This window comes from Chelonoidis abingdonii, chromosome 3, assembly GCF_003597395.2.
Source record: "Chelonoidis abingdonii isolate Lonesome George chromosome 3, CheloAbing_2.0, whole genome shotgun sequence".
In the NCBI taxonomy this organism is placed as follows: Eukaryota; Metazoa; Chordata; order Testudines; family Testudinidae; genus Chelonoidis; species Chelonoidis abingdonii.
Window position 1 is genome coordinate 67,857,280 of NC_133771.1, and position 14,314 is coordinate 67,871,593.

Genomic DNA, 14,314 nt, shown 5'->3' on the forward strand with positions numbered 1-14,314 from the left:
TGTAGTGGTTTAGAAAGTTTCAAAACACAACACAGCATCTCAAATATGTTTTAGTTGCCATCTAGGTCACCTATTTCAGTGAATCATGTAAAGATGTAAAACTGAAGTTAAATCTTGGTAAGTGCTGGAGAGGTCCACTTATTTCATAGGTTCCATTGTTTGCTAAGCACCTAATTTGTAGTCTATTACTACTAAAAAAAAAAAAAAAAAAAAAGTGACAGATAGTCATGGAAAAATACAGTGCAGCATATCGTGTCAGACACAAAGGTACAGTGTTGTTCTTAAATGTTCTCCCACTATAGAAACCACAAGGGCAATTAGCCATCTGTAATTCTGCTCATCTTCAAGTATCTTTTGAATCGATTCCATCATTCCTACCTTTTGGTAGTCACACCCTGGCATAAAGACTGGAATTCTCTTGGCTTGGACAGTGCCTACCACAATAGGATCCTGTTGCTTGGCACTATGGTACTACAAATAGTTCTCAAAGATTTGACCCTTTGAGACAACACTAGTTCAGTCTGATAGTGAGACCAATTTCTAGAGCCTCAGCAATCCCATAGAGAAAATTCAGTTTCACTTTCTTGATAAAAACAAAGTTCTTTGCTTTCTACATTTTGAGTGCCCAAGGAAACAGTCACTTGAAAAAAAAGTTATCTTCAACAGCTCTGAGGGAAGATGGGTACACAAAACAGGAATTCCATCAAACAGTACCTTCAGAGAATCAGAATTACAGGAGTAGAACTGTTCTCGAAAGACAACATGTTGAACAGATTTCTACTTGTGCAGACTAAGAACTTTGAAGTGAACCTCCATAAACGTACAGATTCTGCTGTTAGGGAGGAACAAAGACCTACACAAAAACTGACCTTTTAAATATATGGTCAGGAAGACTGTATTCACATCAGAGGGAAGTACTGATAAACAAGCAGAGTCAAGTAGTCGTGAAGAAGAAAATATTTTGTACAAACAAACGAAGTTGAGTGGATGAGAGTTTATCTAACCTATTCCATCCACAGCGGATAAAAAACAATTCCAGTACCCAGTAGGTACTTCCTGTCTGTCTTTCTGCCTGTATTGCTCTGTTTATTTCTATGAATTTCTAATACCTACAGAAACCCATTCTATGCTTCTGGTGACTAACAAACTGAACACACACCCTCCTCCAAAGATGGCTGACCATAAATACAGTATATCTTCCTCAAACCATGGATCACTTTTGCAGCCTTAGAAAGACTAGTGGTCTTGTTTTTGAGACACTAAGGTCCACTGGCATCAAGACTGAAGTCTTTATGATTAATTGACAGGAGGGTTTTGAGGTCTGGTTCAGGGACCTGTATATTACCCTTAAATAATAATAGAGGTCTGGGCTGATGATCTGATACACGTAATCCAATCATCCCCTTCAGCTGCAAACAAGCAAGGTGTCTGGCGTCTCTATAGTTAGATATAACATAGTATGAGATAATGTTATACCTTGAAAGGGATCTCTGAAATGCAAATTGGACTTTAACCAGCTAGATTAGTCATAAAGGAGTTTCAAAAAAAGTCTTAAAATAGGCCCCAAGACTACTAAATGTAGCCTAGAGAATAACCTGTGTGGTTCTTGTGCATTACTAGCTTATTCACAAATTTAATGGCACGCTCTTATATGACAATTTATTGGGCATGAGAATTCTGAAAGTGGAAAGAGTAAGTAGAAATTCATTTAAGGTTACTAAATTCATGTTATGTTAATAAGATGACTAACTTCCAGAAGATTTCCATGTTCATATTCCTGTCACTTCATAGGGATTTCAATCCCATAAATAAAGACTGATTGGGGGGGCGAGGGTTGAAGATCACCTCCTTGCTTGAGAAGAGAGAAACTCTTATACCAGGGATCATCCCAACTGGTTTCCGAGCAGCTACTGAAGCAAGCCTGTAAGATTCCTACAGGGTGTCTCCAGGACATAAGATCCCAGGCCCCCCAAGGAACAGAGCAAGTATATAAAACCATAAAGAAAACGTTCCCTGAAGTATTCATTTCCCAGGTAAGAGGATATAAATCATCCAGTCATAACTTATGCTATAGCAGTATCAGAGTATAGCAGCACCTTCATAATGTGAAACAGGAATTATAAACCATTACTAGGCGAGTCAGAACAGATATGAAGAAGGTAAAACAAGGCATAGGAGCTCATAGAAATGAAGGCACCTCAGCAAGTACATATAGATGTTACAGCCTTGGAGTGTTTGGAGCCATAAATCTAAGACATTGGTGAGGTATACGCAGCATGTCAGATGCTGGGCGAAGCACCCATTTTCAGGTGAATGCTTTTCAAGTTCTGGGATGAGAATCAGGCTTACAGAAGTTATTCGGAGACATCAGGAAACCAGAGATGCTCTATTTTCTGGACAGGTTAGGGAATATCCACAGAATAGATGTATTCCAATTCACCCTTGCCTGATAGTGGATCTTCCCCTCTGAATGTGTCTTCAGTCAACTCTAGAGGAGACCAAAACCTAATAGCCATGTGCTGAGAAGGCACTGAAGTCAATAAACTTAGGAGTACACAACATTTCAATGCAAGATCAGACCACTGAATGAGGTGGCTGAGAAATTAATGCCAACAGCAAACCATCAAGACTACTGATGCTCCATGCACTGAACACAGGAGGAAAACTACGCTAATCACCCAAAGTTAAACACATAAAACAGTGACCGAAAGTATGGTGGGTTTGTTTTTTGAGGCGCTAGCAACTCAAAGATTCCTTCACTTACACAGTGAAGTAGTCAAAGCATTCTTGAGCTGTAATAAGCCCTGTAATGATTCCATGGGCTAAGTTAGCAGATCAGCAACATCTGTGCAAACCCACTGCCTACAAGTTTCATCTCAGTTTTATAGAATATTAAAACGTAATGTTTGCATGCTGATGGAAAGCCACATGAAATTACAACTATGAAATATTTAGTCTAACTTGAAGGGAGGTTTATGACTTAAGATCTTCTTAATGCCAAACTGGGAAGGGTGTGCAGTCAGGTTACAGAAATTTTCCGATTCGGGTATGTATATTCTGGTTCACCCAAGAACGTTATGTGAGGTCTCAAATGAAAGCTGATGTCACACTGGTCATCAATATCATTGTGAAATATATGTTTATGCACCATGCAAGGAGTTATGTGTGTGTACCAGAAAATTATGTTCTTTAGCATATAAAAGATAAAAGCAGGTCACCAAAAGGTAACACGCTGCAGACCAGTTTCTCCAGACAGGGGGTAAGAAATGTCTGTCTCTCTCTGTTGCGATGTAAATTAAACATTGTATGCTAACGCAATGGATGTCTATTTACACATGCAGTCAAATGTCGAGATGTGAAACCAACAGGAAAGCACACGAGGAAAAAAAAAAAAGCCATGGTGGGCTATTCTGTCTATGAGTAAAGACAATGAACTTTAGGAGTAATTCTAGAAGGCAAAGATACCCTGGTATCCTGCACCTAGGAAGTAAACGGACAGCATATCTGCATTCATGAAAGCAGGGTCTTAAACAGCCATAGTTAAAAATGCAGCAGAAGACTGAGTGAGAGAAAACATTTAGTTAAGTTTAGTCCGTAAAAAGCATGTTATGACCATGCTTTCTATGTAACCATTTGTTTCGAATAGTCTCACTAACTACTACTTCTAATAAGTTTATTACTGCTTTCACTATAAATATATTAAGCACTGTGATGTTAAGGAAACTGATGGTCCCGAGCTGAATCTTACAAGCTGGTGTGTACTGTTCCTTTGGGAATATGAGACCTGGTAATTCTGAGTGTATCTAGGGGAAAAGGGGCAAGGGAATGTTCCAAGGACTCAGGTTGGTATGTACCTATTGCTACCTATACAGAGAAGGGAAGGTCTGAAAAATAGTGTTTGTGCTGCCAGAGGCTGTTGGTTTCAGGGAACTGATCTATAGCAAGCACAAATGAGACTCCTTGATGCTACAGGAAGGCAGTGAAGAGGCACCTCACAACTGTGGGTATTTTGGGGGCACATCAGTGTACACTTGCCAGTTTGTTACCAAACTTGCTAGTTCCAGTTGGTTTGAGAGAAGTTCAAAATGTTGTGTTTGATCTAGCAAGCCCTCTAGTTTGGGTCCTGGATACCTCTGCCATCTTGTTAGGTTTTCCAACTCAGCAGTTAAGATCAGCTAGAGAGTGTTAGCAGGAACATCCTATGTTAACAGATGGAGTGGGGAAGAGAGGGCACTCAGTGGACAGCCTCAGCTCCAGAATTTACTTCTGTCCTTCGTCCAGAGCCAGATAAGCTGCAAGGCCCGTTCTTTTGCAGATTTTTTTTTTTTTTTTTTTTTTTTTTTAGAGGGGATAGCTTGAGTAGAGATAGCCTACAAACTAAAACTAAAAATAAAGTTTTTTTTTTCCAAAAAGCGTTTAAAGGGTAAAACCTTTTTCTTGGTTAAAATATTTTGTTCAAGTGACTCAAGAAAGTACTATTAAGAAAAAACAAGAAAGACTTAAAGCAGTCTACATGGTAAAATGCCAGTTACCACAATACAATTCTAACATTTAGTAGGGCCTGAAAAGGCCAGCTGGCTCATTTGATCTGATCCCATATGTTTTGAAAAACTAAATTACTACATTATTCTCACCAAATTCTCATCAAGCTGGTCTAACAACCTCTTTCTTAGTAATTGTTTCTACTGCTCATTTGCTTTTAGTTTTGAGAACATTTTTAAATCATAAAAGTATTTCTTTTAGGGCGCTGCTATCTCCCATAGCCATCATCTGCAATGGAACTATGACAGTATTTCCCATCGGTCCTTCCGTTAAAAAAAAAAATTAAGTATAAAATTTAGCTTCTTCACTCTGTCTAGTCTTCCAGTTCTTGTGGTGCTTGACCTGTTTTACTATAATCTTCTACAAGAATGGGGTACAGCCTTCCAAATATAACAGCATCAGGACTAAGAGCAACAGCACTCTCTCCAGTTTCTACATGCAATATGCCTGCAGAAAAATATGTAATAGCACTTTTAAAGAAAACAAAATAAGCACTGCACTGAAAGCTCTTGTATACAGATTTTCTACTCACTTTCGTCATTCTGACTTATTGGGACACACGGCTCAGGACATCCAGAACTGTAAGCCACCATGTTACAGTCTCATCTACAGTAAACCTCTCCTGCTGAGGAAGGAGGGTATGTCAGCTTCCTACCACGCCAGTCAGTCTGCCTCACCAGCAAACTCTTTGACACTCTGCTGGTCTTTACCCTGCTTTGCAGGTTTTAAAAAATAAAATCTGTGACCTCCCAATACCTGAGTTCCCAGACACATGTCTCTGTAGTGTTCACAGAGAGACTGGACATGCAGATTCAGTTCACTACCTCCCAAAAGACAATGTACACACAAGCCTGTTAGGTTAGCTGAGGACTCACTCGATACTTCATTAGAACAGCATGGATATGATTTATATCAAAGCTAAGAATAAGTTTATCATCAACAAAGAATAGCGATTTCAGCGATACTAAAAAAATAGTTACAAGGTATGATTACAAAAACAAAAAAATACACTTTCTAGTGATTAAAACTTAATTTTAGCAAGTTACAATCTTTGCTTAAGCAGTTCTCAAATCAAGTTACCAGCATCTCTAGCGTGCTAGGCCGGGGAATCCAACTTTCTCAGGCTCAGAGGGTGCGTTTCCATTTGTCGCTTAAGTGACGGATAACTAGAACGTCTTTGTTCCCCTTATCTTTTCCAGTGTCCATTATCTCTGTCTAAAGAGCCAGGATAACTTCCTGGGGATGCAGACTCTGTCCCCCAGTATGCTCACTAAGCTGCAGCTTGTTAGCTTGGATTGTTTTATTTACCTTATAGGTAAGTGTACTTTCACTGATCTCTGTATGTAATCCAGCCAGACAATACCACATTCCTTTGGGCAAGGAAGATTGGATCCATTCAGCACCTCCCAACCACATGTCAAGATCATGTGCCCAGCATACATAACTACTGATACCCAACCCACACATACACAAAATAACATTCCTGAGCAGACATCACCAGTTTACATATATCTTTAGATACATATCATGACAACTGTGTTGGGGGCAGTGAGCGTGTCAGGCCTGATAAGGGTTACAGTATGGTGTGACCTCTGCCAATTAGTACTGAGGGGTTTTCACACATCTCAGCTCGAGATATTATTAAAGATTGCACTGAGGGATTATGGACTACCATACTTGACAAATTGAATTATTTTTTAATATTTAGATTTAGTTGCATCTTTCATTTTCTGTTCAACTAGTACTTAAATCAGGCCCTTTCATTAAAGCATTAGATAATTTATTTATTTTAGCGACTGAAGTCAGGTTTCACTCAAGTCCCATCATAATTAAGTTTAAATATGTAAACAAACAGCTTACCCTTTCTTCACTCTTGCAAAATCAAATGCCATTTGTCTGTAGGAGAATGCTTTTTCATTCAAGTATCTACTGTAACGCCTTATGAAGGTAGACATATCATATCCTGCAATAAAACAAAGTTCCATATTTTGTTAAACTGGTGTAATTGTTTATAAAGATACTTACCCATTTGCTAAAACTGAACAGCATATTGCATTTTAAGATTACCATTTATATTCTGTGCAAAATCTGAGACTAGACATAGCCTTACATATGAAAAAGTGACACTTCAAACATAGGAAGAATTCTCAGTTTTGAAAATGTCATTGAACCCCATCAAATAAAGGTAAAACTAAAACAAAACCTGTTCTTCGTACAAAAATCACTGCCCACTAGCTAAGCAACAGCACAAGCCAGACTAGATGTAGAAGTCAGCTCTATTTACTATTTTATATAAAATACACACACACTTTTTATATTATATAAAAATAAAAGTTCCAAATCATGTAAATTTACTGCTTTTATGTTACTTGGTCTTGTGATCATAATTTAAAACCATTAGCAACTGTCAGTAGTTTTTGACCAGTCACCACTGGAAAAGCCTCTAGTAAGAAAATGTCTTTACTGGATGTGCTCCTGCACATATGGACATTTTGAACCATAGTCACTTGTAAAACTCCTCTATGAGATGCTTGTTGGATTACATGTTTACAAGTTTTCCATGGAGGCACAGCAATCATCTTGTATTTCTTCCATCAGACATCATATCCTGTCCTGCTGTCTTTCTGCAGATCTCATTTACTGTAGTCATAGCTGTCACACTTTGATTACAGAATTAGTTTTGTCATATCTTCTTAGGACCTGCCTTTATTCATCAAATGTGTGGAATTTGTCTCCAGCCATGGCACCTCTGATATATACTGCGGTTTCTTTGTTGAATGCTCTTAGCTCATGGATTCTTTCAGCTTGAGCTTCCAGCTGATGTCCTATTCAGCTTTGTCTGTTCTATGCTGATGGAACAATGAGAAGGAGAGACAGTACCCAATAGGACCTGTGCTTAAGAATAGTTACCATTGAAAAAATCATCCATATCTCACCAATGACAGGCTCTTCAGAAAACAGTTTCTGGACTGCTATGATTGTCCCTTCCTTGCCAGACTTAATTTGTCTTCTTGGTTACGTCATCAAGGTATTGATGCCAGACTTCTTGACTGGAATGAAGAAACTATGAGTCCCATCAGGATCAAGTGCACCACTCACAAAATGCTCTATTTGTTGTTCTACGGAATCTGCTATTTTGAGTAGAAACTCTTGTACATCCGATGTTACATGCTGTCCAGTAAATAACATTGATAGGAACCTCTAAATGTGATTTGGGGTCAAATGTGTTTGCAATATTACTGATGACATGGTTAGTAAAAGCTGTAACATGCTCTTCATACCTCTTCAGTTTAGCGGCAAGGACTTGTTTGTTGACTCTATCCTCACTACTTCTTGTTCTTATAGCTTTTTCATATTCAAGCTGTGTTATGAGAGAGTAAACCTGACAAAGGCTAGTTTATTTCTGGTCAGTCCTACAGTCCCACTCCACCCTTTGAGCCTTTGACAGTTGTTCCCATGTCACTCCAAATTCCATTGAAAGATCCAGGAACCTGATGCATATAAAATTCCACACATTCAAAGGCACTGTACTTCTTCAGGGATGTCAAGAATGTAGACTGATATTTACCTTACATAGTAGGCCCAGTTTGTAGTAAAGAAATATTGAAGCATGGCATGTTGTGTGTGTAACTGAAGTTTTCAATAACCATCTTATTCTATTTGGACATTTAAAAGTATGACTTTGAGAAAATGATTCTAAAATTGAACATCGGAGACAAGGCATACCATGACCACCCTCCCTGAAATTCCTCCAATAGTAGCATACGCAGAGTTACAGCATCATTGAGCTCTTTAATAGACAGGTTTCAAGAACTGAAACACATTCCGAGTGTCAGCCAACATTTGACAAAATGCTGGAGTATTTCCTCCCTGCTCAGATCATTTAACAATGAATAAAAAAAAGTTTCAGATCACTCAGGGTCTCAAATGCTAGAATCAAGCCATGTAGAGAATGGCTGAATTGCTTACCAGCAAGTATCTGATCTGCAGTACAAGCTGCATATACATCAGAATCAACAAGAAAGTCTAGCAATGTTTTGTCTCCCCCAAAATATCCCAATATCAATAGTCTGTCTCTGGAGGACATATTTCTATTATCTCTTTCATGAATGATATTTCCATCAGCATTAAGTGGTACAATTCCATTTGGAATGAACACCCCTTCCTGGGACTCTTCCTAGTTCAGTTTTTGCAGTACTAGTGAGGAACCACCATTTTTTCCCCCATACTAAACAGCTCCATTTTGGGGGAGGGGGAGGCTTTCCCATGCAAAGCCAACAAACAATATTTTAAATACACTGTCTTGGTAGCTTAGACCAATATTAACATTAAGGTGTTGAAATAATATAAACAGTAAAAATTAGTCAGCCATATTACAGTGTTTCTGGAACTTGCAAAAAGTGACATTTTGGGTACCACTGTTTTACCTAGCCTGCAGGCTTATGGCAGTACTTAACAGCTCCACATCATACCTCAACTAAACGTATATAAAATAAGCTTCCAAATTATGTGATGTCGGTATGTGTAGGATGGATACATTAAACTCCAAATATATGGTCCTTTTTGGAAAATTGCCACATGCCTAATACTATGTCTACCCCATTCAGTCAATGGGCAAGAGTAGGTCATCCATCGGTGAACTTAGTATGTTTATTTCATATGTTGGCCTGAAACTTCACTGGTTGGACAGATGTAGTTCAAGACTGAGAATTTTGCAAAAAGCAATTACTTTTCAATTAGTTAGGAAAGGAAGGTTGATACCAGGTGATAATCTGCTCCTTCTGAAGGTCCTTGTGTATTGGGAGAACTATTACATGGCTTTAAAAGGTGGTGTTAGTTCATGCTGCCTTACAGCAAAACCTATGTCAAGAAGGAACTCAAGTGATCCCAGCTGTCTTAGTAACCCCAGGGTAATGGATCATGTTACATGCAATTGCTCCAACTTCCAATGGAGCTTCAAATATATACTGTGTTTGCAAAAAGAAGGAAAATTTATGGTACTGTAATCCATTTATAGTTTTTGGTCTGAAGAGATTACCACAGATTCAGATTGTCTACTCCATAAGATAATTTACATGTTGTGAAGAAATATTCATGCTTGCTTCCTGGTTATTACGACCATAAATCAGGGCTGATGACAATGCCACTCTAACAATTTCTGCTGACTGCAATTTATTGACTGCAAGTGACAGTGGAGGAACAAATCCAGCTAGCAACTAAGATACCTCTTGCCATTCTAACCAACCCATACTCTTCCCTTTCTGAATTTCTGCACTGGATACTGAATATTTCTCCTGACACTACTACCATTTTCAAATTAAGAACATTCAAGGGAGCATTTGTATCCACTAAATTGTTCATGTAGAAGAAAGATATCCACCTTCAAGAACTTGCATCACTCTTCCCTCACATGCACGCCATGTTTGATTCTTTGAATTCTGCTGCAACCACCACCTCTACCAGCAACTAGAAGCAGGTGCCATAAAATTAAATAGCAAAGTTTTCAGCAAAAACATCCAGAAGTATTTTTGTCATGTTCTGGCAGGACCGGCTTTAGGCACCAGCAAAGCAAGCACGTGCTTGGGGCGGCACAAATTCCAGGAGCAGCATTTTTTTTTTTTTGCTTGAGGCAGCAAGAAACCTAGAGTCAGCCCTGTGTCCTGGCCATGAGTCTGAGCCGTGGTACACAGAAATGTTAGTTTTTACAGCTGTGGAAACCACATCACCCCCTCCCCAAAATCAAGCACTGTGTGCATGCCAACTAAAAATCACCTGCGTATGAACTCTGTGTTCATACCCAAGTACAAATTCTCACATGCAGAATTCAAAATAAAAAGGAAGGGTCTTTACTCTCAATATGGCAGAGATGAGAAAAGACTGCGTGTGTAGGATAGTTCAATTAAAAGGAGTAACATTAAAACAGTAACAATGGAGGAAAAAATTCTAACATTATGCTCAGTTATTCTGTTGTCTAGGCCTTTTCTCTGGGTTTTCCTGTTCTCCTCTGGCAGGAGAACATCCTCTGCACTGGGTAGACGTCTACACTTTGGACTTTGTCCTTTTAACTCTTTAGGCTGGGCCTCCTGCAGATCTAGTTCCAGCTTGGAGGGGAGAAACTTGGGAGTCTACTGTAGTCCCTGGGCCAATGCTACTCTCTTTGGTCCAAATCTTGTGCCCAGGGCCTACTGTACATAATAATGCCAACTTCAAGCCTATATTCATAAAAGTTTGATTTCTTCTAAAGAACTGGCTTAATATAAATTACTGTTAAGAATGTGGGAGATAGGTATTCTCTAGATGGTGTGCACCTCTATTACTGTCATGCTGTCTGCTACATAGGGGCAGAGGATTACCTCAGTCTGATATGATTTTGCCGCCCAGCTGGAAGGCAAACAATGGATTAACTCAGTCACTAATACTTAAAACAAGTATCAATTTCTTTGAGGCCTACTTCCACCAGTGTGCATCAAGACTCTGGTCGGAGATGGAAGGTCCCAGCTTTGAGGCCTCAGGGACATTTCAGGTGGAGAAATGAAAGAGCCTGAGAGGGGGTCTGAAGGAGTCAATGACTACTCAAGATATGCTGCCCCTTCACTCTTGGATGTGGAGGTAAGTTAGATCTACCTAAGCAGTTAGGTAAAACATGCAAATTAGGATTGCCAACTGTCTGATCACACAAACCCAAATACCACTGCCATGCCTTACACCTCCTGAGGCCCCACCCTTTTTCTAAGGTCCCCCCCTCTGTTGTTTTCTCTCCCCCCACCCTCACCAGGCTGGGGCAAGGATTTGGGGTGTGGGGGGGATACAGGCTATAGGCTGGGGGCTTGGAGTGTGGGAGGGGTCTCTCGGCTGAGCCTGGGACAGCAGTTGGGGTGCAGAGTTCAGGCTCCAGGAGAGGGCTCAGGGCTGGAGCAACAGATTGGGGTGTGGGAGAGGGTCCTGGCTCCAGCCAGGCAGCACTTACCTCAGGCAGCTCTCTGTCCGCGGTGCAGTGGGGCTAAGTCCCCTGCCTGCCCTAGCCCTGCAAGCTCCCAGAAGTGGCTGGCACATCCTTGCTGCCTGGGGGCAGGGGAGGGAAGCAGGGGGCAGAGGTGTGTCTCTGTGCTGCCCACAACCCGAGTGCTGACTCTACAGCTCCTATTGGCTGGGAACTGTGGCCAATGGCTCTGCAGGGGCAGAGCCTGCCTTAGTCCTGCTGTGCCGCTGACTGGGAGCCACCCGAGGTAAGCAGGGACAAGGGGCTCCGGGCACTGCCCGCTCCGCATGCTGCTCCTAGAAGCAGCACATCCCTGCGGCCCCTGGGGGCAGGAGTAGGGGACAGGGGGCTCCACACACTGCCCCTGCCTGCAGGTATCGCTCCCATAGGCTGCGGTTCCTGGCCAGTGGGAGCTGTGGAGTCGGTGCTCAGGGACATGCCGGTCGCTTCCGGGAGTGGAGCAGTGTGGGGCCAGGGCAGGCAGGAGACTGCTGGACATTTGGCAGCCTAAAATCTCCCAGTTTGGCTCCCATAGCCTACAGGAGGTTGAGCCTGATTCTGGGAGACTTCCAGCGAAACTGGGAAGGTTGGCAACCCTAATGCAAATAGGCTTTGTTGTTGTTGTAACCCCTTCTCTCTGTTCATTGTGTTTGTTTAAAGAAAGGATGGATTCAAAGAAACTATTTTGAGACACAGAATTTACCTACTGATCACAAGTCCCAAAGAAGTCTATAGTCTGGCCCAGTGAAGACATGGCACTGTGGGACCAGGAAAAAAAAAAAAAAAAAAAAAAGAAAGAGAAACAGACAGATATGACTCCTCCACTGGCATGTGGGCAGCCATCAACTCTGGACAGATCTCTGCCAGTACAAAAGGTCTCACTGGTACGTATCGGTGAAGCACATAACAGCAGAGGTTTGCTCTTAAGTGAGATGGATTTTGCAAGTATTTGATACTGCGCTACTGTAACACTTTGAAGTATAGGGTTCTACTCTAATATGGTAGATTATATTTCTCTACTAGATTGAAGTAAAAACTGGCAGTCTAACATTAGAACAAGGCTAGTATAAGTCAGAGGACTGGAAATGGAAGACTGTATAAAACTGTCAAGAGCATCAGTTGCAAAATGGGGAGGGGCATGCAAAGAATCGTTACTCCAGACTGCTCATCCTATATACAAAAGTGGTGCCTCAAGCCTATCCAGAGACATGCTTGCAAAGGACAGCCAGGCAAAGAGAGGGCTTTGGTTGCTCCTCAGTTTTGATTTTCTAATTTTCATTTGGTGAGAAAAGTGTAGATTAAGAGTTACAGCTCAACAACTAAAGAATCTATCCTCGCTGAGCATGCTCCAGCCTCTGTTCTTAGTGCTGACCAGGCTGTCCATGTACCATCCCCACAGAGTGACTTAGGATACCGTACTCCAAGGCTAGATATAGGAGCTGGACTTTCCCTGAAACTGATGCCCCCAGCTGAGCACAAGAACTGAGAGCTAGTAGCCTCTATGGTGCTTACCTCTGTGCTATCAATGACCCCCCTCCCCTTGTGATACCACTGTCTATACAGCCCCAAACTGCCCTGGCCTTCTTCTGTTGCTAAATCTCCATGCTTATCAGGTATAATTAGCATCCCTCACCACCATAAATCTTTCCACATTTCCCTCTAAGGTACAGAATCTAGGTTTTGGATTTTCTCCAAGGTGAATATTTGTTTTCTGCCTGTATTTCCATCTTTAGTAGTATTTACCTCACCTTCCAATGAAATATCGACTGCCAGTTTCATTAGTGATCTTGAAGTAGCAGGTTTAAGATCTTTCCATCACCACAGTATTCCCTGGACAGCTCCCCAAACTTTATATATTACTCTATGATTATGGTATCATTACCACAGTACTTCCCAGGATGGATGATTATGGTATATTTACCACAATACACAGTTTATAAATGTTAAAGTTTAAGATACTTCTAAGCAAGGAGGACAAGAATAGGGGTCAGGAGAAGGAGGCAGAATGTGTCAACATAGACAGCAGAATTACTCCAAACCAGGCATCAGCAGGAATTCAAACACATGGAGCTCAACCATTTAAATATATGTTCTTCTCTAGTTTTATTCCTTGCCCTGTGTGTCAATCTATAACAAAAATGCAAAACACTAAAATTTTCTCTTCATGAGGTGTCCTTTTGATAACAGCTGAAACATCTTTTTTGACGCTAGCAACCACTCCAGCATTTGTGTTTCCTGTACACACTCCTAAAGCCATTCATATAATTCTTCATAATTCCTGCTATTAAAAGAGGGAATTTATTCCACCCACAGAGAACTTTTAGCTTAAAAATAGCAACACATTGAGCAAGCCCCACTACAAAGTTCAGCAATCCATGTAGAATTACAGTTCAACCACTTTCTCAAGCCAGCTTGCCATCCCCTCCCCCATACCTGATTGGTCCCTCTGTCCTCAGGGCTGGTGCAAGGACGTTTCGTGCCCCAGGCGAAACTTCCACTTTGCGTCCCCCAGCCCCAGCCCCAGCCCAGCCCTGAGGTGCTCCCCTGTGGCAGCTCCCCAGCCCCTGCCATGAGGCGCCCCCCTGCCCCAGCTCACTCCTTCTCTGACCACGAGCATCCCATCGCTGCTTCACTTCTCCCATCTCCCAGGCTTGCGGCGCCAATCAGCTTAGGTGCCACAAGCCTGGGAGGCGGGAGAAGTGAAGCAGCCATGGCGTGCTCAGGGAGGAGATAAGGCAGGGAGTTCCCCTGTGTGCAGCCCCCCTCCCACCCTTGCTGCAGGCGGTCCTTCCC

The 14,314-nt window shown here is 41.5% G+C and overlaps 1 protein-coding gene across 3 annotated transcripts in view; it reads right to left on the reverse strand.

Annotated features, from left to right (window-relative positions):
- SNAP91 (synaptosome associated protein 91) overlaps nucleotides 1-14,314 on the reverse strand; it is a 166,022-nt gene that overhangs the window by 98,011 nt on the left and 53,697 nt on the right. For all 3 annotated transcript variants that reach the window (XM_032806065.2, XM_075063822.1, XM_075063823.1), the window contains exon 5: nucleotides 6,403-6,505. In XM_032806065.2, the coding sequence (XP_032661956.1) occupies nucleotides 6,403-6,505 (103 nt within the window). The remainder of the gene's footprint in view (nucleotides 1-6,402; nucleotides 6,506-14,314) is intronic.